The sequence below is a fragment of the Meles meles genome, chromosome 4, assembly GCF_922984935.1.
Source record: "Meles meles chromosome 4, mMelMel3.1 paternal haplotype, whole genome shotgun sequence".
NCBI classification, from domain to species: domain Eukaryota; kingdom Metazoa; phylum Chordata; class Mammalia; order Carnivora; family Mustelidae; genus Meles; species Meles meles.
The window spans coordinates 36,079,250-36,105,290 of NC_060069.1; the positions used below are offsets into that span (position 1 = coordinate 36,079,250).

Here is a 26,041-nt window from a genome sequence, read left to right on the forward strand (position 1 = left end):
CTGGGTGACTGAACCCGAACACAAGGGAAGGGTTCTCTCTGCAGAGCACGACGTTCTGATCACCCGCAGAGGAAAACAGGCCTTCAAACTAACCCAATTCTGAAGCTGCAAAAGAAATCACAGTAGGTTCACTCGCCAAACTTGGCCGAGTGTGCAAGCTTTCAAAAACCGCCTCTATATGAAGGGGGCTACAGGAAAAGAATGCATATGTGAGAGTTTTTAAAGGGCCTTCCAGAACCTTCTTGGGTGGCTCAGGCACGGTCCTGTCAACCTCTGAACGTCATTCCTGACAGTGAGGCCGGTCCTACCTTAAAATCATTGATATATCTGCCATAGTTCACACGCCCCATGTTCTCCACCAGAAGGTCCAGAGTGGCTCCAGCTTTCCCGGTGATGTTCAGAGAGGTCACAGCACTTCGCTCTAGGACTCCTTGCGGCACCTGTGGGGTCAGAGTCCACTGGGAGTTAACTGGAGTGAGAAGGTCAGCAGAGAACAGCTCACTCAGCTATCACACTCATTTTCCTGTCTTGAAGGGTCACTGGACTCGGGAGGCCGTGCTCTGCTGGCCCCTTTGTCCAAGTCACCGGCCGGGAAGTCAAGTTCCCCCAAACACTGCTTCCTAACCAGGCAACTCTCCAGATGTGGCTCAGAGAAAGGGGAGGTCTGGGCTGGCTTCCTTGGCTCTGGGATGTTTTGCTGCATGTCTATTTTTAATAGGAAGGGAATGGGGGCAAAAATTCCAGGAGGGGATTCCTGCCACAGGGGCTGCTTTGTGTTCTCACAGCACAAAAGGCAGTCATAAAAAGTGACTTCTAAACAACGTGGATAAATGAGGCAAAATCAGATAAATGAGATAAAATCAGAGTTAGGTGGAGCAGTCTCACCTCAAGATACCTGATGGGGAGCATTAACCACGTAAATTATGTAACAGAGCGAGGAAAAACAACAGACACTTAAGCAGCAACATACTCCGAACTTTTTAAAAGGGGAGGTTTTTAAAAAATTGAAGTTACACTGACTACAATTTGCTAAGACCACCCCTAAAACGGAATTCAAGAGACTGCATCAGTGTACACGTGGGCAATATACACGTATGTCTTAGAAACTTGCTCGCCCTGAAATGAAAGCCCTCGATCACAACAGAATGGAAACTTTTTTTTTTTTTTTTTTGAGATAGCAGGAGTGGAGAGAGGGGCATACGGAGAGGAAGACAGATAAGCAGACTCCCCGCTGAGCAGGGAGCCCAATGTGGGACTCAATCCCAGGACCCTGAGATCATGATCTGAGCCCAAGGCAGAGGCTTAACAGATTGAGCCACCCAGGTGCCCCCAGAATGGAAACACTTTAATTTAAAATTTTCTGAGCAAATTTCCACCGTTAGAAAAAAATCTCTTCACATGTTCTTTCACATGATTATTTCAGTGAAAGGAATGGAAACCCTCCAGCGTTTCTCTGCTGTGTTGTGAGACAAAGGTCTGTGTGGACTGTAGCTGCCGTTACCAGGAACAGTCCTTTAACACAGGATTTCTCACGCGGGATGAAGGCGCAGGGTTAAATGAATCACCTCTCCGGCATGTACAACTCGGACCCTGTCCTCAAGGAGCAAAGGAGACATGGGTGACCTTCTGCCGCTGCAGAGAGGATGGCGTGGACTGGGGAGAGTAGACTGGGGAGAGCACTCCCCTCCAGGCTCAGATGGGTGAGGGGGGGGACTCCAGGCAGAGAGGGAGCATGGGTGAGACCACATCAGCAAGCAAGGGGACACAGTCAAGGGACATCAGGAGGAGACGCACAGCCGGAGTCTGGAAAGGCGGGCAAAGGCCCTGCACACCGTGCTACCAGGTGCAGACCACACGTTGCCTGTCGGGGCAGACAGACAGACAGACACAGCTCAGAGACAGTTCTTACCCCATCCACGGCGACATAGGCCCGGTCGTGGACTCCGCTGAGGGGCGACGACAGGGGCGTGGGGTTGCTGCAGTCTTGAGGAAGAGTTGTCCGGTACAGCACAAACCCAAAATACTGGTTAGTGAAAGATACAAGAAAGACACATCAGACTTTGAAAGATAACGTGGTCACCTCGACCTGTGTGAAAGCCATGTCTAAAATCGTACAGAGTAAGAGGTCTCCCCAGCCTCCCACCAAAGTTCAGTCTGGACGGAGGGAGCTGGCTGACATCCTAGATCACACACTCGCACAGCAGCAACAGCAGGGAACCCGCGTTTGACCGGAGAGCCCTTTCCCACACGAGGAGCCTGGACTCTGGGACATGTTCAGTGATGTGCCCAGAATCACGCAGGGGATCCTATCACATCCATCGAAAGGTCATTGATGCTACCTCAAGACCATGACACAACACAACACAATAACAACAAAGACAAATGGGGGCGCCCGGCTGGCTCGGCAGGTGGAGCACGTGACTCTTGATCTCGGGGTTCGTGAGGTCGGGAATAGAGATCGCTTAAAAATAAAATCTTAAAACAACAACAACAACAAAGCCAAGAACGTTCGGTAAAACATTTTCCAGGTTCTTGGGCTACATGTGCTCTAACATACAAAACAAGAGTCAATCAGAAACCGTTTAAAGTGCAGGGCCGGGGGTGGTGGGGACAGAGACAGTGAGAGGTGGGGGTGTAGCCTGTCGCTAAGTCAGAAAACAGTGGTAGAGAGGCTGGTGTCCCTGGTCCGAAAGGAAGGTGCCAGCCTACCAGCCCGCCCGCAACAGCACCTCAGCCTCAGCCCCTCTTGCTGTGGACACTGGCCAGGGTGAGCCAGGTCAGACCCCGCCACAAGAGAGCATCCAACGGATGTCCAATGTGGGGCAGAGGAAAAGCTCCTCCCGTCTAGGGCCCAGAAAGCAAACGCAAAGGTGATTTGGAGGAGCGGAAAAAAACCCCACATTAACCCACGTTCCTGTGTTGCAGGAAAGGGCTGAACTCAAGAAATGTCACTGGGGCCACCACCTAAGCCTTCAGGCACAAGGACGCCTCCCCCACCCCAGACCCCAAATCTCCGTCTCTTGGCTTTTTTTTCTTTTCAAAGTAACCAGAGTGGTAAGTCCTAACTCAGACGCTGAGGAACACTTCGTGACGGGGTTCGGCAAGGGGGGGCGGAAGCCGCGGTCCTCCTTGCGAAGGTGACTAAGGCCACCGGCGTGGGGAGCAGGGCTACACCCTCCTCCCTGCACCTGTGCCCTCCACGGGTTTCGCTGGAAATGAACATTCAGCGGGCTTGCCCCAGACCTGAAACAGCCAGGGCCCTGGGAGCCCCCCCAGTCAGAGAGCGCTGCCTCGGCCAGAGGTCACAAAGCACAAGGGGCTGGCCAAGAACAATGAGTGCAGCGTCTATACATTAACCTGGAACTCACTTCCCAGGTTCCGACTGCTCTAGTGACCACGTCTGGTCTGAGGCACTCTCCCGCTAGGTGAAGGCGGGTTGCATTTTCTAGACAAAGATATGGACACACAGTCAGTGCTGGCTGGAACTAGAGCAAGAATTCTACCCCGTGTTAATGAGGGGGGTTCATTTCTCCTTTTACTCATCACAGAGTTGTTGGAATAAAAATCGCAAGTGTAAAAAGAGTCACCAGGGGCGAAATACACCAAACTAAGATCGGATATGCCATTGTTTTATCACCGTATTGTTCAGACACCTTCCAGAAGGACATGTCCACAGAGAGTCAGTGAAGGGGGACCCAGATAAGTTTCCATTGTTTCAAAAAATGGGGCTGAATTCCTAAGTATTCAAACTTAATATCATAACAAAGGGACAAACGGAGCCTCTCAGGCATCCTGACACAGCACTCTGGGGAGGACACATCACCTTTGTCATGCTCATGCCAAAAAGGTGTTACTGAGTCTAGTCCGCGAGGGGCAGGCTACAAAACAACGGGCGCAAACTCTTCAGAAATGTCCATGTTGTGAGAAAGAGAGGAAAGACAGGACTTAGGAACAGATATGGATGAAGGAAGACTAGAGGGACATTATAACGAAATGCAATGCATGATCATAGATTGCAAACTGGATTAGAAAAAAGTTAGCCAGGAAGGACATTACTGGATACTTAACCACAGAATGCATATTAAATAATAGGATTACATCAACGTCAAATGTCTTAGGTGTGATCATTATATTGTGACTATATGAAAAATGTCCTTTTTCTTAAAAGATATAGGCTCTATTATTTAGGGGTGAAGTGTCAGGATATGGACCACAAAGTCAAATGGTTCAAAGAAGGCAGGTGACCGCATACGCGTGCTCCAAGGCAACTGCTAGTGCTTAGTGAATCCAAGTGAAAGCGGTATGCATGTGATACTTTCCTTGCAACGTTTTTAGCTTTAAAAATTCCTAAAATAAGAAATCGAGGAAACAGTTTTAAATACATATGAGGGGCGCCTGGCTGACTCACTCGGTAGAACATTTGACCTTGATCTCAGGTCAGGAGTTTGAGCCCCATGATGGGCATGGAGCCTACTTAAAGAAAATAAAAATTTAAAAAATCTGAGGCAGCACCTCGCTTAACCACATACACGCAGGCACACACACTCAGACATGCACACACACGTGCTCTGCTCTCTGTTGTCTTTAAAAGCAGGAAAGAGATTCTCCGAGAACCTACTCTATCAAGAGCATAGTCCTGGGGCGCCTGGGTGGCTCAGTGGGTTAAGCCTCTGCCTTTGGCTCAGGTCATGATCCCAGGGTCCTGGAATGGAGCCCGCATCGGGCTCTCTGCTCAGCAGGGAGCCTGCCTCTCCCTCTCTCTCTGCCTGCCTCTGCCTGCTTGTGATCTCTGTCTGTCAAATAAATAAATCTTAAAAAAAAAAAAAAAGAACACAGTCCCACGCCTTTGAGCTAACAAGGACAAATAATTAAACTGTCTGGTGTATTACAGTGTGGTTTTCCTTTACTAATAAAGATTAATTAGATCAGAAATGTGCTCAGGGGCACCTGGGTGGCTCAGTGGGTTAAGCCTCTGCCTTCGGCTCAGGTCATGGTCTCATAGTCCTGGGATCAAGCCCCGCTTCTGGCTCTCTGCTCAGCGGGGAGCCTGCTTCCCCCTCTCTCTGCCTGCTTCTCTGCCTAGTGATCTCTTTCTCTCTGTCAAATAAATAAATAAAGTCTTTAAAAAAAAAAAAAAAAGAAAAGTGCTCAGTTTATAGCTTGCACTACAGAATCACGTTGAATCAGGCTGAATTACGAGCTTATTGCAGTGATAATAAGCAACAGGGAGGTAGGCTGATAGGAAAGGTCAGCCCAGCATGCAGTACTTAATGCTGAAGAGAGCCTGGAAATCAGTGGTGAATTTACCTGGGTTGTGATTTATCTGCCTACCATTCTGGTCCCTGGGCTCAGGACAGGCCCTGCGAGGCAGTGCAGAAAGCACATTTCCGTAAGGAGAGGAACTCTGGAGGCCTACCTTTTTCACCTGGATGAATGTCAAGGGATAAAGGCTTTTTACGGGCCCGGGCGGACACAGAATGGTCAGCGCGTCCTCCACCGTCTTTAACTGAAAAGAAACAAAAGCAGCACTCACTCCCTGCCACCACTCCCTGGTACTCAGGGTGGAGGGCAATGCCACTGGCACATTCTCAAAGAGAGGAAGGGATTTGCCCAAATCCCTAAGTAGATCTAAGTGCTTCAAATTCCACTCAGTGCTACAGTCACCTTCAGTCACGTCCATCCATGAGTTAGGGGGTTCTGGATGAAAAACAACCGAGGGCATTCATAAGGTTTCAAGCATATCTATTCGCAAATGCAACCTCCTTTTACAGAAGGCCCTTAAGATGAAGACCAAGGCTCTGAGGCTGCCCCCCTCTGTAAAGCCTTCCCCAGCACCCCTGTGGGAAGTCACCACGGCTGTGCCTTCCTTTGAACTTGTCTGGGGCATATTTTCCACGCCTGCATCACTGACTAGTCGCTTACCTTTGCCATCCTTGCCAGACGGTCAGCTCCATAAGGGCAGGGTCTGTATGGCACGGTGTCCCCCAATACCCAGCACACAGTATACACTCAATAAATACTTATTATATTCAGTCCAAATGGCTGTGTATTCTTGCACCCCAAGAAGCTTATTCTGATGCAGTAACAAGGATGGTAACAGCCACTGAGCACTGAGTGCCTACCAAACTCCAGGCGACAGCACCCTCCACGCACACCTCACTGAGTGCTCACGCCACCCAGGGAGGCTGCCCTCGCTGTCCCCATATTAGTGACGAGGAAACAGGTTCTCAGAGAGGCTCACTGTTAGGTTTGGCTCCAAACCCCAGACTTCCTGCAGCGTGATACTGGTTGCGAATTTCATAAACACTCTCAGGGTCACCTTACCTTGCTGATGTGTGGGATCAAGGAACACAAAATCTGAAGTACAATTCCATCAATTCAGCTACTCACGTGGAAGTTTTTCTATTTGGATAGCTAAAGAAATTCAACTCACAGTAAAAGGTTTTATCCTATATGACCACATCCAACGTTAATTTAATTCAGTTGTATGCTAACTTGCTACCTGAAATTGTACGTGTTTAGTTAATAATGAAAAGCAATTTCTGCTTACACAATTTTCCTTCATGGTAAACAGAATCCATTTTTGGTATTAAGATTGATTTTGCTGGGGTGCCTGGGTGGCTCAGTGGGTTAAGGCCTCTGCATTTGGCTTAGGTCATGATCCTGGGGTCCTGGGATCGGGCCCCCGCACTGGGCTCTCTGCTCGGCAGGGAGCCTGCTTCCCCCTCTCTCTCTGCCTGCCCCTCTGCCTACTTGAGATCTCTCTGTCAAATAAATAAATAAAATCTTAAAAAAAAAAAGGTTGGTTTTGCTTTGTTTCACAATGTTGCTGTATTAAATATTTGCAGCTATTTTCTGTTGCATAAAAATAAATTTCTCACAGCTCCAAAACAAATCAACTTTTTCCTTAAGTAGCAGCAGCACTGAAAAAGTAGAAGGTGCTCCCTTTACAAGTGTGATTAAAGTCTGATTAAACTAAATAAAGATTCCTATCAGGCAGACAGACCACAGTCATTGTAGAATGTAACACACCTATCTGACACTAGGTGGAAAATGTTACGAGAGCTCAACCAACCGTAATATCAAAGGGCTTTAGGAATGGAAAAATTATACAATCATGTTTGGCATTTTGGTTAAAGATAAAAACTTACACTATTTTAGAATCAAGATTCTTAAGAAATATGTAACTGCTCATTTTTTTTTTCTTGTGAGTTAACAGATGTAGGAGTTAGGGATTATAAAAGGGGAAATCCTGAAAACAAAGATGGTCAAAACAAATTGATTTTGGTTTACGTCACTCCTGAGAAGGAAACGAAATCTCCCCTCTTTTTCTTTCCTAGAATAAAATGTCTCTTATTTATGATTAATTTTTAGCTTTTCCCCTTGATGTCTCATTTACCATATAAACCACAGGGCACAAAAATTAGGACATGATTTTGAGATGAAGGGAGTGTACTGAATTATGCAAAAATCTATGAAAATGCCTGTGACTTTTGAGAACCCCTGAAAAAAAGTAAATCATGGAAAGCAGCCTCACCAGCCATAACAAGGTGCCATGTTATTCCCACAAAGTCTCCTGAAGTTCCTTTGGATGACTAATCATTGAACCAAAATGACCTGCATGATCTAAGAATGCCCACCTCCTCCTGCTCATGCCCCGCGTGCTCACCTTATCAACCTGCACACATATCCTCTCAGCTCTCACGTCCCCATTTGCCCAGAAACATCACCTACCCCAGCAGTCTCACAGAAAACAAACTCACAGAAAAATAGAACCAATGCCCCAGAGTAACACTTTCACTCACAGATGCTGAGTTCCACTTCCCCACTCTCAACAGCTCTGTTTATGTGCCCTCTTACCTTCTTCAGAGCAACTTTTCCATATGCAAACTTGGGTGTAGATGGAGGGATGAAACCTTCTGGTACTTTTTCAAACTATAAACCGGAGTGGAAAAAGAGAAGATAAAAAGCTGTTAAACCCTCAGAAACACAGCGATACAATCCATTTTTCAAAAGGAGGCTCAAAGACTCAAACAATAGTGCCAGCGATTCTTGGAAAGGCAAAGGAACAAAGACATTCTCCACGACAGGGTCGGGTAAAGGTTTTACTTCTAAGTGTGTGCCTGTGTATTTTGCCTGCATTTTAAGCTCCAGGAATCATTCAAATAATGACAGAACAAAAGACTTCGAAACAGCAAAAACAAGGGGAGAAAATGAGGTGGGGTGGGGGAGAAAAGGAAGAAGGCCCACAGCAAGACAGAAGCTGAAAGAAGGTAGCCCTAGTAGGGAGAAGTGTTGTTTGTAGGTTAAATCTTACTGGTAGATGAAAGTTTCGTATCAGTGTTAAATCTCCTGTGGTTTATATAAGAGCATATTCCTACCTATTATGAAACACACACTGAAGTATTTAGGGGTAAAGGATCATGACATATGCAACCCTCCAGTGGTTTAGAAAACCCAAGGAGGTGGTGAGGGGCAAATGATGAAGCAACAGAGTGTAATGTTGACATGGGTAAATCTGGGTGTGGGACACTCGAGTGCTCTTTGTACTACTTTTATTCTTAAAACTCTTTGGTTTTAACTTTGAAATTATTCTTAGATAAAAAGTAAAAACTAAAATAAAAATAAAAATTAAATATTAAACACACACACACATTTACATTAGAGTCAGAAGACGTTAAGTACCAGGTCTTAAAAGTTTGTGTCCAGGGACGCCTGGGTGGCTCAGTCAGGTAAGCGTCTGCCTTCGACTCAGGTCATGATCCCAGGGTCCTGGGGTCAAGTCCCGAGTCGGGCTCCTTGCTCAGCAGGGAGCCTGCTTCTCCCTCTGCCTGCTACTCCCTCTGCTTATGTTCTCTCTCTCTTTGACAAATAAATAAAATCTTAAAAAGAAAAAAAAGTCTGTGTCCATTTCCAAGTAGGTTGCATTATGATCTTACATTTCTTTCTTCCTCCCTTCTTCTCTTCCTCCTTCTTCCTTTCAGTTTCCCCTTTTAAAAGTAATTTAAGAAGGAAGATAAGAGACTGTTATAATGAAAAGCAATAGTCTCCTTGACTCACTATTCTCTTAGCTCTATTCTTCAGAGGAAACCATTTTAAATTCACTTAGTTGTTCCATTTTCACAATTCTGGTCTCTAAATAATATAGTTATCTGAGATTTCTTATTTGATCTATTAAAACATTATCATTGATTGGGGTGCCTGGGTGGCTCAGTGGGTTAAAGCCTCTGCCTTGGGCTCAGGTCATGATCCCAGGGTCCTGGGATCGAACCCCGCATCGGGCTCTCTGCTCCGCAGGAAGCCTGCTTCCTCCTCTCTCTCTGCCTGCTTCTCTGCCTAGTTGTGATTTCTCTCTGTCAAATAAATAAAATAAAAAAAAATTATCGGGCGCCTGGGTGGCTCAGTTGGTTAAGCGACTGCCTTCAGCTCAGGTCATGATCCCAGAGTCCTGGGATCGAGTCCCACTTCGGGCTCCCTGCTCCTTGGAGAGTCTGCTTCTCCCTCTGACTTTCTCCCCTCTCATGCTCTCTCTCACTGTCTCTCTCTCAAATAAATAAAATCTTTAAAAAAAAAATTATCATTGATTTAATACATGAGAACTTAGCTCCATTGTAGTATTCTGGATATCTCTCTTTCTTGACAATTTGGTTCTATCACCATTTTCAGTCTCTCTACTGGTCACCTTTGTAGCTTGAAATAATATACCTTTATTTCTTAGTTCCATCAGTTAAGACTATTTTTGTATTCATACCTTTTAAGATAAGGCTATCTGCATCCTTCCCTGAGCTCTCTTCACTACTCCACCCCAAACTATCAGCTATACCTTTATATCGTCAAGGTTAAAACAGCCTATCTTGTACCCATACATCTTCCCTTCACCTGTATTTTGAGTCTGACTGCAAAATCAATCAATAGTGCTCATGCTCACATGATTATAATGAATATAATTATGATTATGACTCTCTGCAAAATTAAGTATTATATACCATGATGGCATGTTCTATCTTGTTCAGCTTTTTGTGTTTTTTCCTCCCCTGGGGTTTCTAATTGCATTTTTTTTTCCCTGTCTGCCTTTAGGTTAACACCTCTATAGGTTGTTCCAAATTTCCAAAGATGGTATCAAGTTTTTTCAAACACTCCTTCCCCCCAGGAAACTCCCTATTGGAACTCTCAAGTCTTCTTACTCCGATGGACTGACTCTCCTTTAGGCTTGATATTCTGGGACTTCTTTTCATTGTTCTCCTGTTTTTAGCTTCTGTTTCTAGGATCTTATAACTACCTCATTTCACTGGAGCAGTCTCAAGTACTTCCCAAGTACTGGTATGTGAAAGGAAAATATTTTAAAACTTTGAATGTCTGAAGATGGCACATTTAGCTGATAATTTGGATGACTACAGAATTCTATGTTGAAAATCATCTTCCCTCAGACAGGAAGATGTGTCTTCCCTGTATCATCCAGTATGACTCAGACCAAGCTTGTTGTTCTTTCAAAGGTGATTGGCTTTTTCCTCCCTAGAAGCTTGTAAGTGCTTTATTCTCTCTGTTTTAAATTTTTCCAAGGATGTGTTTGGATATGTATTTTAAATTTATTATTATAAATTTATTAAATTTAAATTTATGGGCAACTCAAATATTCTTTTCTGTTTTGGAAAAAAATTCTTCGGTATCTTCTTTTTCTCTATCTTTTTCCCTTAAAGGTAAATTAGACATTCTAGATTGTCCCTCTATCTCTCTCATCTTTTCACTATTTCCATCTCTGTCTTCCGGTTCTAATTTCTAGGAGATTATTTTTTATTTGGGGGAACAAAAATATGCTTTTTCAAAGCATCATATTCTTATATTGTGGAAACAACATCTTTTCATATGTTTCTGAAAGATATAAATTTGAGAGGGTCTGTTTTGTTTTGCTCAAGATCTTTCATTCCTGTCCCCGAGCCTTCTGTTTCCTTTATGTTATTTTTCTGTTTATTTCATTTTGGTCTTTCTCTTTCCCTTTACAGGTTTTATGGATGTCCTTAAACATTTGGCTACCCCTGGCCGTCCCACCACATTTAATGGTAATGCAAATGAATGCACTAGCACTTGCATCCTCTCTATGCCAGTCCAGCCCTATGTGCAGAAGCAGGGCTTGTCCAGTGGGGAACTCTGTTTTAGGATGACTTGGGAGTCAGACATAATATGTAGGGTCTTTGCTCTCAGGCTGCACTTTTTTAAAAAAAATTCTTATTTTTTGACTGTTAAAAAGATACTTCCCTGATAGTCTGTTTGAAAGAGGGGTAGAGAGTGGAGGGCCTAATGGGAAATTAGCCTTCTTAGTTTTAGCTGTTTCATTCTGTCTCTTGACACACCTGCACTTCTAGGATCCTGGCACTCTGGGGTTCTTCTTCTTTTTTTTTTTTTTTCTTTTTAAAAGATTTTGTTTATTTATTTGAGAGAGAGCAAGAGAGGGGAGTAGGTCAGAGGGAGAAGCAGACTCCCTGTGGGGCTGGGAGCCCAATGCGGAACTCGATTCTGGGACTTCGGGATCGTGACCTGAGCCGAAGGCAGTTGCTTAACCAACTGAGCCATCCAGGTGCCCTCTCCAGGGTTCTTTAAGGACAATCTACTCCATTAGCTGTTTCTATAACCCTCTCTCACACTCACTGGGAACGTAGAGTTCCTCATGCTACTTCCTCAGCCCCCTCCACCTATTTTTGCTTCCCAGAAAGTTTCTAAAATCTCTCATGCATAGACAGCTTCCTTCTTGTTGGCTTCACTTGAAAGATTTTACTTATTTATTTGAGATATAGAGAGTGAGAGAGAGAGAGAGCATGAGCAGGGGGGAAGGGCAGTAGGAGAAGCAGACTCCTCACTGAGCAGGGGCTCAATCCCAGGACCCTGAGATCATGACCTGAGCTGAAGGCAGACGCTTAAGCCACCCAGGCACCCTTGTTGGTTTCAATTAATCATTTAATAACATTTGAAAGGCAGAAGAGATTAGTATGTGGTCAGTCAGCCATTTTGAAGTCCTTTATATTTCTAATACTCTATGAATCAATACTTCTGTGAAATTTTTCAAAGAGTACATTATGATGATCTTCATGATTTGTATTAAAACGAATGCAAGGCCAAGGAGTTATTACTGTTGATCCCAGAGAGACGAAATGTGAGCTCTCTTCCAGTCTTCCCTGCAGTCCTAGAGCACATTCATTCTCCTTCGGCCGCTCACCCATCTCTTCTTCCTCCACCTCACCTTCCGGTCAAGAAAAGCAGAAAACACAAATCCACAAGGGGGGACCTGAGAGTACTCTGATTTGTGTTCCAAAGTTCCCTATTCACGTGCACAAAGCAGTGACCACGTCATATCTAACTTAGAAAATCAAAGTAGAGTCCAGTCTAACGAGGACTACCGTATTGGAAGAAAAACTCACTATGCGGACATTCCTCTTTAACCTCCATCCACCTAACAGTGATGGAGCGCTCCTCTGGCTCTCTGCCATCTCATCTGCCACTCACAAAGGCCTTCATAGGCAGTACTGTATTTCGTTTTTAGAGGCGAGACTAAGGAACTTGCTCAAGATGATCAAGAGGGTAAAGGAGTGAGCTGGGTTCCTGACTCTAAGTTGTGTTTCTACAGTTCCATCTGACTCCCTTTACTGTCCAACAACGGTACAATAGAAAGTGTCTTCTATTAACTAAACATAATTCCAAAGACAAAAACAACCCACAGAGCCTCTTCTCTTTCACTTTTCCTCCTGGCCCTCCCCTTATGCATATGTACCACGTAAGGTTAGAGACAGTAAAAATGTGCTACTGCTACTTACCAAAAGTACTTCCGGCGTGACCAAATACTGACAATAATTTTATCTATTGCACATTATATTCAAATGGATATGACCATCCTTTCAGTATTAGGAGGTAGATCATTTCCAATTTTTGATATTACAAATAACACTGCAATGAACAATTTTATGTTTACAGCATTATCTTGGTTTAAAAAAAAATCCTTTTGGGGCATCTGGGTGGCTCAGTGGGTTAAGTGTCTGCCTTCAGCTTGGGCCATGATCCCCAGGTCTTGGGAGTAAGTCTCTGCTCAGTGGGGAGTCTGCTTCTCTCTGTCCCTTTGCCATACCCCTTGCTTATGCTCTCTCACTCAAATCAATAAATAAATCTTAAAAAAAAAAGTCAACAATCAAAAAATATATATATTTTTAAAGATTTTATTTATTTTATTTGACAGACAGAGAGAGATCACAAGTAGGCAGAGAGGCAGGCAGAGAGAGAGAGGGGGAAGCAGGCTCCTGCTGAGCAGACAGTCCAATGCGGGGCTTGATCCCAGGACCCTGGGATCATGACTAGAGCCGAAGGCAGAGGCTTAACCCACTGAGCCACCCAGGCGCCCCCTCAAAATACTTTTTTTGTTTAAAGATTTTATTTAATGATTTTACAGAGAGAGAAAGAGAACACAAGCAGGGGAAGCAGCAGAGGGAGAGGGAGAAGCAGGCTCTCCACTGAGCAGGTAGCCCGATGTGGGGCTCAATCCCAGGACCAGTGGATCATGACCCTAGCCAAAGGCAGATGTTCAACCAACTGAGCCACCCTGGAACCCCTAAAAAAATCTTTTTAATAAAGGCCCAAGTGAGAAGTTACTAGGTCAAATGATACGAGCATTTTATATGAATCTTAATTTAGTGTATACCAAGGGGCACCTGGGTGGTTCAGTTAGTTAAGCATCTGCCTTTGGTTCAGGTCATGATTGCAGAGTCCTGGGATCAAGCCCTTCGTTGGGCTCCCTGCTCAGTGGGGAGTCTGCATGTCCCTCTCCCTCTGCCCTTTCCCCTGGCTTGTGCATGCTCTCTTACTTTCTCTCAAATAAATAAATAAAATCTCTAAAAAATATATAGTGTTCATCATCATTAGCTATCAGGGAGATTCAAATCAAACCACATCTTACACCAGTTAGAATGGCCAAAATTAACAAGACAGTAAACAACGTGTGTTGGAGAGAATGTGGAGAAAGGGGAACCCTCTTTCACTGTTGGTGGGAATGCAAGTTGGTGCAGCCACGTTGGAAAACAATGCGGAGATTCCTTAAGAAATGAAAAATAGAGCTTCCCTATGACCCTGCAATTGCACTACTGGGTATTTACCTCAAAGATACAGATATAATGAAAAGAAGGGCCATCGCTACCCCAATATTCATAGCAGCAATGGCCACAGTTGCCAAACTCTGGAAAGAACCAAGATGCCCTGCAAAAGATGAATGGATATGGTTCATATATGTAGTGGAGTATTATGCCTCCATCCAAAAGTCAGGTAGAAGAAGTGGAGAGCTGAAAAATGAAGCTTGAGGGTAATAGGGAGCCAAGTCATGGAAGGCATCTTGATCAGATCAGCATTTTAGAGAAAAAACCGGAAGACAGACTAGAAAACCCAAGTCTGTAGGAAAGGAAAAGTCTAGAGCCACAAGAGTGTAGGCAATGCTTTAAAAATCTACCATTTGTTATGTAATGTTCATTTTGTCATCCTTAATTGTCAGTCATAAAACACCATGTTTCCACCAGCACCATGGATCAGTAAGAGACAGCTTGTGTCTACTCACTGAGCTAATGTCATTCCATCCATGAAACAAGAAGGACAATCAATCAGCCATTGTAGACTGGTCTTTGGTCAAGTTTCAAACTTCATTAAGTTTTCTTTTTTTGGAAGATTAATTGATTGATTGATTGATTGTGTGAGTGGTGGGGAGGGGTAGAGGGAGAGGGAGAGAATCTCAAGCAGACACCACGCTAAGCACAAAGCTTGATGTGGGGCTCAGTCTCACAGCCCTGAGATTATGACCTGAGCTGAGATCAAGAGGTAAATGCTTATCTGAGTGGGTCACCCAGGCTACCCTTCATTTAGCTTTGAAGTACTAAAAGTCCCTGTGGTCATTTTAGCATTCTGAGTCCCCACCCAGCCCCAATGCCCACCTCAAGGAACCCTAAGATTTGCTCCAATTATCAAGGTCCTCAACATACAACTTGATTAATTTCTGTAAAATGACCCATCTCCAAAAAGCCATCTGGACTTTTATCTTTAATAGAATCCCTATGAAGAAGTGTAACAAAACTCCTCAAAAATGGGTCTTAAATTCATTCAAAAGCATACAAAAATAAACTCACCACTGAGTGAGGCCCCTCTCAGGGATCAGTAGGGAGGAGGAGGTTGCTGCCCTATATCTTATGGTTCATCCTCGAGGTCAAAGTGTTAACCATGTCTGGTTGGGTTTACCCACACCAAAGAGAATACCTTAGAAAATGCAAATGTCATGAGCTTTGTCATACCTTAAAGAATCATACGCAAAGGGCCACCTGGAGCCTTTATCACTGAGCACAGGTCTGTGCAGCCTGATGGGAAATTATCCCTGGGCGCCCATGTTAGTGGAAGATATTGTCCACTGACACCCAACTTGCTCTTGAAATAGGTATAAAAAAGAGACCCATTCTACTTTTTAAGTCTCTGCTGAAGGAAGAGACAGGAAGAGCTATATATGGGGGTATTTATGATCCTATTCTTTTCCTCAATGCAAGCAAATATTTTGAATATCATTTAACAAACCACCCAACTGAACATCTACAAAGTCTCCTAAGAAAGATCCCACTTATAAAGTAGCTAATCTCTCTCTTCCAAACCTAAAAGAAGAGAAGAGGGAAAGCTTTCTGAAGACTGTCTCCTTCATGGGGTCATCTTACTATGCTCACTGGTTAAATGCTTGGGATCCCCTGGGTTGGTTTGCCTTTGCTTGGCCCTGCCCTTCTTACTGAGCTCTCCATGGGCAATCCACTTCTCCTGGACGTTAGCCTCTACTTCCACTGAGGACCCTGTCCTAATGACTTCTTCCAGAGTTTCTCCCTCTTAAGAGAGGGACTTGCTGGATAGACACCTCCACCTGGATGTCCCCAGAAGCATCTGAAGCTACATAAGCTTAGAATGGAAGTTGCTTCCCCCTCCCCCTTCCCAGCCTGTGCCTTGTCTGCAATTCTCTGTAGTGGTTGCTGCCTGTAATACCTATCCAGTTATCCAACCAAAGCTGTAACCTGGACAAATCAATGACTTCTCATACTTTCACACACCTGCAGGTGTTCAGTTCCTGAATCTTATCAATTTTACCTCCTTAACACTGTTCAAATCTACAGACTTCCTCTCCAATCCCTGCTGCCCCTGCCACCATGTCATTCCTAGGTTATGGCAACTTTCTAGCTCATCTTCCGCCTCCAGAAATGTCTGCAGGGAGGATCCTGGCAGTGCGTTCACATGGTCATAGGTGTTTTTAAAATTTGCAGAAGTAATATAATTTAACCACAACAGGCTAAGACCCTTGTCTCCTTTTGCTCCAGCTTCTCTGTGTTGCATAACCCTTTTACATCAGGAGACCCTGGCTAAGCGTTTCTGGAATTCAGCCAAAGGGGAGTTGAGGTGGAGATTTATTTAATTCGGGTGTAAAATATATCTACATAGTTCACTGTCACTTCCGTGGATAGATAATTACCAGTAACAGATTATTCCTAACACCCAATATTCGGACTCACTTGCATATCACTTGATGGTGCCCTGAGGCACCTCAGAAGTTTGGGGGTTCTGGAGGAGACACAGGGTTTCAAACGTATAGGGCCAGAGCATGTCTGCAGCAATTTCCTCCAAATACTGCAGCTCATGTAGGAAGGAACTGGAGATTCCCCCAATTTTGTTAATAATCCTAAACACTTATATAACATTATCAATAACAAAATGTGAAATTTTCTGTTTTCTAAACTTTCAATACATATTAAAAGACAAAGTTCAATCAGCCATGCTGAAGAGAAAGATTTCCATTCTCTCTAGAGGAAAAGATTACAAACATAACAGAGACAAAAAATAGCATGCAGCCAAAAGAATGTAAGGAAAGAAGGATAGCAGTTATATTTTAAATAGCTAATAAATCTAAAATGTGGTTTTTAAGTTTTGTGATGTTTGTGATTATTTTAAACTTTAAAGTTTTTTTTTTTAATATTTTTTATTTATTTGACAGAGAGAAATCACAACTAGGCAGAGAGGCAGGCAGAGAGAGAGGAGGAAGCAGGCTCCCCGCAGAGCAGAGAGCCTGATGTGGGGCTCGATCCCAGGACTCTGGGATCATGACCTGAGCTGAAGGCAGAGGCTTTAACCCACTGAGCCACCCAGGCGCCCCTAAACTTTAAAGTTTTTAAATTTGTAATGATTTTTCTTGCACATTTAAATACACATATGGGGTGCCTGGCTGGCTCGATTAAGGGAGTACAAGACCCTTGATCTTGGGGTTGTGAGTTGGAGCCCCATGTTGGGTGCAGAGATTGCTAAAGACAAGGAATACACATTCATTTTTGTTGCCTTATCCAACATCCTTTCTGAAATGCGTATCTGAATACATCATTGTCTTCATGCTCCTCAACAGAATGTATGTAGTAGCGTTAATGTTCTTGGTGATACTGTCACCTATCTACTAAGGAGAGACTATAGCAATGATGGTTTACAGTGGAAAGAGATCAGGAAGCAAAATGGACCTGGAGACAGTTAATGGTCTCTGATAATCTAAGAGAATAAAGTTAAATTCCTATCTCACTCCCAACAGCAAAAACAGCAATTCCATATACATCAATATTTCTACGTAAAATATGAAATCACAAAAATTTTAAGTGCTCCACAGGAATTTATTTACACTACTAGACTAGGGAAATAGCCATGAAAGAGAGCAGGGGGTAGATTTCACTAGGTAAAAATTCAGGATTGTTTTTTACAGGAAAAAAAAAAAAGATGAAGAAACCCCCAAACTGTTAAAAATGCCAGAATAATAGAACTCTTGCAAATTACAGAGAAGACAAACAGGCAAACAGAGAAATTGTGAAAGAACCGACATAAGTAGTTCACAGAAAAAGAAACATGGATGGACAATTTATGCATAAAAGGGTGTACAACTCTAGTACTCATCACTAGAGAAATTTAGTGTTTTCTTTTAAAATGATCCTTTATACCTATCAAATGGCAAGGTCAAAAAGCTTGATAATTCATAGTATTGGTAAAAGTGTGGGGAAGTACAATTTCATTGAAGGGCCATTTAGTAGTATCATTCAGAATGTCAGAGGCAAGCAACATTGACCCATTCCATTTTGAGAAAGTTTTCTACAGCTATCTTTGAACTGGTCCAATCCCGTCTCACCTAAATGGCTGCAAAAACCTTTGATTTTCCTGTTCTATCCTTGTCTTGCCTCCCAGAGTCTAGTCTCTACATAGTAGCCTGAGCAATCCTTTAATGACTCTGTTCAGCTCTACAGTGTCTCTCCATTTCACTCAGAGTCAAAGCCAAAATCCTCCAACAGCCAGTAAGGCTCTAGGGGATCAGTTCCCTGCTATGTCTCTGACCTCATCTCCTACCACTCTCCCCTTGGCTAACTAAGCTCCAGCCACACTGGCCTCCTTGCTGGTTCTTTAAAATGCCAGATGCATGCCCACCTCTTACTGGTGACATTCTGTTTGAACTCTCACCCTGGATGTCCCACATGGCTGTCCTACCACCTTAAAGTCTTCACTCCTGCTTCACCGGCAAGGAGGTGTCATATATAACGAGTGGCTAAAGCCATGCCTGGGATATAGAAGGAACTTGCTAAATAATTGTGGAATTACTGCTGAATAAATAAACAATGTGGGTCAGGTCAATTAGTGTCTGAAATAATTATAATAATGCCTTCCAGGGTTTTTTCAAGAAAGAATTGAAATACATGAACTCTAAACCCAAGAGAATTAAACTGCATGACATTAGTAACATATAAGTCAAGAGGGATGTAACTGGGGTTAATATGAGATAAAGTTTTGGTTGGATGGTTGTACTGATTAGTTTTTAAATTATTATAAGCTAAAACTGAATGTTAAAGTGTTTTGAGAGTCAGACATAAAGGCGGGCATACTGTATGAACCCATTTACATAAAGTCAAAAAAACAGGCAAAACTAACCTATGGTGACAGAGGTCAGGGTAGTGGTTGGCTCTGGGGATGGAAGGTTCATGACTAGAGAGGAGCATGCGCATGGTCTCTGGGGCGCCATGTGTTGGTTACAGGGGTGTGTCTGCCTTGTATAAATTCACTGAGTGGGATACTTATGAGTTGTGCTTTTGGGGGGTGGGGGTACATATTTTACACTTTAGTAGGTAACCACTAAAAGAACAGAAATATAGTGAATAACTTCCAAACTGGGAGGAGGATGCTGGGCATGGGGGAGGGATAAAATAAGAAAAAAAAAAAAAAAAGACTCAAAGTAATCAAGAGAAGATAAAATGGAAAAGCTAGAAAAATAGATTATTATAAAATAAGACAGTTGAAAATAATCAATGTATATCAAGAATCATAATGAATGAGAATGAATAGATGCACTAGTTAGAAAACAAAAATGCTCAAACTAAATTTTTCAAAAACCCAGTTATATCTTGTTAATGAGGGACATGTTAAAAAAAAAAAGATACTGAAAGACTGAAATTCGGGACGCTTGGGTGTCTCAGTTGGTTAACCATCGGCCTTTAGCTCAAGTCATGATCCTGGGGTCCTGGGATCAAGTCCCATATCGGGCTCCCTTCTCAGCAGGGAGCCTGTTTCTCCCTCTGCCTGCTGCTTCCCCCACTCAAATAAATAAATAAAATCTTAAAAAAAAAAAAAGGTTGAAATTAAAGTCTTATGAAAGATACACCAGGTAAATATTAACCAAAAGAATGCAGGTAAACTTTATTAGTATCAGACAAAAGACTTGAAGACAAAAGGCGTTACCAGAGATACAGGGTTACCACATAATGATACTAAATAAATGATACTGAAGAATTTAATTCTCAGTTTGCACACCTAATAACATGGCTTCAAAACTGACACAACTAGGGGCTCCTGGGTGGCTCAGTCAGCTAAGTGTTTGCCTTTGGTTCAGGTCATGATCTCAGGGCCCTGGGATTGAGCCCCATGTTGGACTCCCTGCTCAGCGGGGAGTCTGCTTCTCTCTCTCCCTCTGCCCCCTGACCTGCTTATGCTCTCTCAAATAAATAAATAAAATCTTAAAAAAAAAAAAAACAAATAAACCAAAACTGACACAAGTATAAAGAGAAATATGTAACACAATTCTCTCAATAAATCATAGACTAAATGGACAAAAAGCCAGGAAGGACATTAAAGATATCAACAGCACTATGAATAAACTCAGTCTAAGGAACACATATATAGATTCTATCCAAAAATTATAAAACATACAGTCTTTGCAAGAACGCATGGAACATTGATTCAGTTTGACACTCGTCAGGCTCTAGGATTGGGTTCAACACCTTTCAAGGGATTGGTATCATACAGACCACATTCCCTATCCAGAATGCACATATGTTAGAAACCAGCGAACCAGAAAAAAATACTTATATTTAATAATTGCTACTTTTGGTGCTCGCTTTGGCAGCACATATACTAAAATTGGAACAATAATTGCTACTTTTGAACTACTTCTGAACATTTCCAGGTCCAAAGAGAAATCCAAATAGGCATTTTTAGAAGCAAGTTATAATAAATATACTACATATCAACACAGGAATTGGAGCTACAGAGGTACTTGAAAGAAACACATAACGTTAAATATTTACAGGAGAGAAGAAGAAAGGCTGGGTTACAAAGTTTCAGATAAAGGAAGGTAACACCAAAGATAGGAACAGAGACCCTTGAAACAGAACAAACATACAAGAGAGAATTTGGAAGTCATCGCTCTAAATTGTGCAGAGACGAAAGCCATGGTAAAAATTAGCGTGCACAACATTTCAACCACAAATCTGAAAATCCAGATGGAATGGAGAAATTCTATGAGTAGTTACGTACTGATCATATTTTTTAATGTGCTTAAAATATTTCATCGTATAATTTTTTTATGATTATGTTAGTCCCCATACAGTATATCATCAGTGTTTGATGTAGTGTTCCGTGACTCACTGCATAGAACACCCAGTGCTCCCTGCAATCCATGCCCTCCTTAATATAATTTTTAACACTTAGTCTTAAATTGAGACTAAGGCATACCTAAAACAAAAGTCCATACCATTTATAGGCAGAAAACCTTTGTTTTTTAACTTCAAAACTCAGGTGACTGAGCAGAAAAATTGTGGGTTTTTTTTTTTTCTTTTTTTTTTACCCACAGCAGAGACAGGAAACCCCACCTGGGTGCTTTGGATGCCTCAAAAGGTCACAACGTTAGTGGGACTGAGCAGTTGAGCTTGCAGGCCGAAAGGAAACAGCAAATGACTTGCCCCAAATGAAAAAAGTGAAGTATTGCTGACAGCTCCCCTTTGCACGGCGCTTCACAAAAGCCCGGCTTTGCTCCCGGCATGCCTCAGCTCTGTGCGTGGACACGCACCTTCCCACCTTCGGTACAGGTAACTGCCACGGCTACTGCCTGATGCACAACAGACATGCCGGGCCCATCCTGGATGCCCCACGGCCGTTCTTTAAATCCTGGTAACTAACTGAGGCGCTACTGTTCCAGTTTTACGATGAACAGACTAGTGGACGAACTCGCCCACAGACTCACTCTGAATCAGGTAGAGGCCAAGACTCAAGGCCAAATCCATCTGAGGCCTCCCTTCATAGGCCCTTTTAAACACCAGGCAGTCACCAGCCTGGTCCAAAGCAGGCTTGGTCCCAGACCAGGCCACAGCAAGCCCGTACCAAGCACCCACCTTCCGAATGACGTCTCGCAGAGCAAAATACTTCTCAGTGAGGTCCCCTGCCTCGCTCAGTGGGGCGTCATAGTCATAGCTGGTGGGCTGCGCTTCATACGGCATGTTGGCTCCTAGAAGACAAAAATACGCCGCTAGTTACTAGGCTTTCCCCCGGGACAAGCTCTTTGGGATTTACGGGCTCAGGGCTGTAGAGAGAGAAAATAAAGGACACATTAAAAACCAATTGTCAAGTGAAGAGAGGGGCCCGAGGAGTCAGGGTTTAGAGGAATGCATTTCTTCCTGCAGGTGGCCCTCACCAAGCACCTGCGAGTCTACAAGGCCCTGTCCCCACCCATTCTCTCAGCCAGAGCTCTTAGCAGAGACCCCAGTGGATGTCACCACCCTTGAAGCCGCAAGGAAGGTGAGGCTCTCCCTAAACCCAGCTCCATGTCTCACAAGCAGGAGTGGCAGGGCTTCTGACACGACCCATACCTCTCACTGATAAACCCCGAAGTCTGGGATCTTTTCCATGCCCTCGGACCAAGGATCAGCTGAACACAACGGGGGTTATCAGAACACACAAAGTGGGAGAGTACTGAGACACACATCGGTCTCCAGATTCAAGTGGAACCCTAAGGTCTTTGTAACGTCTGTAGTCAGAGGTGCCGCGGTGTCCTCTCATTTCCCCTTCAGGAGCAAGTCAAGCCCTCACGCCCCCAGCTGCCGGGAGGGTTGGCTGCTGCTGGCTCTCAAATGTGTCCCCCTGCTCACGGGCCTCTGCTGCGTGGCCTTGCCTAGGTTACGGCCCTCCGGGGAGAGCCCATACCCAATGACTGACCAAGGGGGTGCTGCAAAACCCAGGCCCTGGCTGTCCACGCTGTAGAGCTCCCGCTAGAACCAGCTGAGCCACCTCAGAGCTGTCTCATTGCTCAACATCTTCCTCTGCCCACGTCTGCCACCCACACTCTCGAAAGGTGCTGCTATTGGGAATGTGCCCCAATAAACCTCCAGCTTGGGCACCCTCAGTCTGTCTCCCAGAAGATGAAACCCACAATAGAGCCTGAGAACGAATGCTGAAAAAGACGAGAAAAGTAGATGGCTTGGCAATTATCGTTCCAGCGGCAGAGCCTCGAGCAGACGCCCCTCCCCTTGTCACAGACGCTCACAGGTAGGAGACTGGGTCCAACGGTGGGCAGTGATCCTCTGCTCCTATTAGAAAACTCACCCATGCCACACGGAGACCCAGCAATTGCACTGAGGTATACACCCAAAAGAACTCAAATGAATGAACTCAAATGAATACTTCCGTGTTAGCATTCATAGCAACATTATTTATAATGGTCAAAAAGTGGGAACAACTCAAATATCCATCAACTGACAAATGGATACACAAAACACTGTGTATTGATACAATAGAGTATTATTTGTCGGTAAAAAAATAAAGTGCTGACCTACGCTACAACATGGATGGCCCTGGAAAAGATTATGCTAAATGGAAGAAGCCAGATACAAAACACCACATATTGTATAATTCTATTTATGAGAAATGTCCAGAATAGGCAAATCCATAAAGACAGAGAGTACAGATGAGTGGTTGCTAAGGACTGGGAGGAGGGAGAGTAGGGAGTTTCTCGGGTAAGGGGTTTCTTTTTAGACTAGTGAAAATGTTCTGGAATTGGATGGTGGTAATGGTTGCACAGCTTTGTGATATACTAAATACCACTGAATGGTACACTTTAAAATTGTGATTTTTATGGTGTGTGAATTCTATGTCCTGAGCCCACCCCACCTGAGATTCTGAGTTGGTAAGTCTGTGGTGGGACCTGGGACTCTGCATTCTTAACAGGCTCCCAGGTGATGCTGATGCTGCCCTCCGTGGACCAGCAAGGCTCTGGGCCAGCCCTTTCTCTTCTACTCCAGAGAGTGTGTGGCAACACAAAGGTATGAGAATAAAGCTGCTTGCGGATCATCTTAGAGCCAAGCTAATTTTTGAGCAAATGAGGCACAAAATCTGATCGTTCACCTATGATGTAGTCATAAATTCCTTCGACTGATCCTCCAGCCCATAACTGAGGGTGCTGCCTTGGGTGAGCTTACTGCTGGGGAGGCTGAGGATTTGCTCACGGTTTCATCAGTTCTTTGCGCAAAATCCACACTTCGGGAGGACCTGAACCACTCAGGCAACTGAACCGACCCAGTCCTATTACCTTTCCCATCTTTTGTATTATCAGAGGCAGCGGGCAGCCAACAGGCCCACCTGCCTGTGGGGATACATACATTAAAGCACACCCTTTGCTGTGAGATGCAAAGGAAAATAAAACCACATCCCTTGTTGCAAGGAGCTCACCCCTTTGGAGGCCCCTCCTCTAGCTCTAATGTGGCAGTCACCTTGCCCCCCCACCCCGGGCCCCCAGTTCCTATGCACATATGCATGGCTCCACACTAGCTTCCTGAACACCGGAGGTGGGTGTGGCCTCACTGACCCGCGCAGAGCTCAATCAGTGGTTACCAAGCTGAACTGAATGATGTAACTCACGGATGGGGACGCACACAGGCAGAGTGTGGTGCATGCGCCTGCGTGAGCAGGTATATGTACTGTGGGCAGAATGCGCAGGGAGCTCCCCGCCAGGGGTTTTGCTCTCACTGCTCTCTGTGAGGATCTGGCCTGAAGAGCAGCTGCTAAGAAGCACAGACTGGTCCTCCTCCATGTCCCCAAAGAGACCAAGCACTAGGGCGGGTGAGTGAGGCCCACAAACACAGGTGGGGCTGGTGTGGGGTTTCAGGATGCAGGAGGTGATATGAGGCCCATGACCAGCTTTCAAGGCCCAGGTCGGAGGCCAGCCCTAACCCCTGCCAGCTGAAGGGGAAACGTGGACTTTTTTTGGTACCCTCCTTTTCTAATCTATAAAATGGGTCCATAATCTCTGGCACAGATGAGACTGCTATGAGGCCTAAATGGGAAAACAGAGGCAGAAAAGAGACTTTTATGGTTTCTGGCAGGGCTGGGAGCAACGCAACGGACTTTTTCTGGAAGGACAACTTCCATTTTCTAAGTGGTTGTTCTTATCTTACTTTTTTAAGAAGAAGAATATATCATTTTAAGTAAAATAATACAAAATTTTTAAAAATAGTACCATGGACTGTATAATTTTCCAAAAATATCAGTCCTTATTCCTGGACTGGATGCTTGGCACAATGCCATGAATGGAAGGGAGGTGGAATCCTTATCTACTGAATGAAAAAGGCATCACAAAGTCTTAACTGTTTCTAACAAGAACATGGACACAAAGACATGATCTAAGACTTCAATGAGCAAGCCTGGCGTACTATGATCTTTCAAGAAGTGACATTTGAGTTTTGCAGTATCTCCATTTCTTGGCTCTGGTAACAGTAGTAACATCAGTAACACCTGTAAGCAAAGTCTTTTCATAGCCCATCCTACCCTGCACGAACGAGAGCAGTCCACAGGAGCTGTACCACCCAATTACAGACCCTCGGAGACTCAGGCCCAAATGAAGCTTCCAAAACTCAGCATTGAGGGGGCATCATCAATGATTCAGAGAGACAAATGCAGATGTGGAGAGGGTGAGCAATGAGCCGGAGGGGGAAAAGAAAACTAACATAGCATGGTTTGTCTGCAAAAATCGAGGGCAATGAAGAGAATTTTGTCATAATTTTTCTTACTAAAAAAAAATAAAAAGAGGATGCCTGGGTGACTCAGCCGTTAAGCACCTGCGTTCGGCTCAGGTCATGATCCCATGGTCCTGGGATCAAGCCCCACATTGGGCTCCCTGCTCGGCAGGGGGCTTGCTTCTCCCTCTCCCACTCCTCCTGCTCGTGATCCCTCTCTGTGTCTCTCTCTGTTAAATAAATAAATCTTTAAAAAATAATAATGTTAAACATAAAAATAAATAAAGAGACCACATAGGAATTAAAAATGGTATGGTACAGTAATTTTGGAAAACACCATAGCAGTTCCTCAAACACTAGGCACAGAGTTAGTTATACCACATGACCCAGCAATTGCACTGAGGTATACACCCAAAAGAACTCAAACGAATGAACTCAAATGAATACTTCCGTGTTAGCATTCATAGCAACATTATTTATAATGGTCAAAAAGTGGGAACAACTCAAATATCCATCAACTGACAAATGGATACACAAAACACTGTGTATTGATACAACAGAGTATTATTTGTCAGTAAAAAAATAAAGTGCTGACCTACACTACAACATGGATGGCCCTGGAAAAGATTACGCTAAATGGAAGAAGCCAGATACAAAACACCACATATTGTATAATTCTATTTATGAGAAATGTCCAGAATAGGCAAATCCAT

General features: G+C 44.0%; 1 protein-coding gene across 1 annotated transcript in view; it reads right to left on the reverse strand.

Annotated features, from left to right (window-relative positions):
* The window catches only part of GLB1 (galactosidase beta 1), an 80,647-nt gene that overhangs the window by 18,679 nt on the left and 35,927 nt on the right, over window positions 1-26,041 (reverse strand). The window contains exons 10-14 of the mRNA XM_046001745.1: window positions 21,717-21,829; window positions 7,861-7,935; window positions 5,417-5,506; window positions 1,910-2,023; window positions 309-440 (exon numbers count right to left, since the gene is read on the reverse strand). Coding sequence (XP_045857701.1) covers window positions 309-440; window positions 1,910-2,023; window positions 5,417-5,506; window positions 7,861-7,935; window positions 21,717-21,829 — 524 coding nt within the window. The remainder of the gene's footprint in view (window positions 1-308; window positions 441-1,909; window positions 2,024-5,416; window positions 5,507-7,860; window positions 7,936-21,716; window positions 21,830-26,041) is intronic.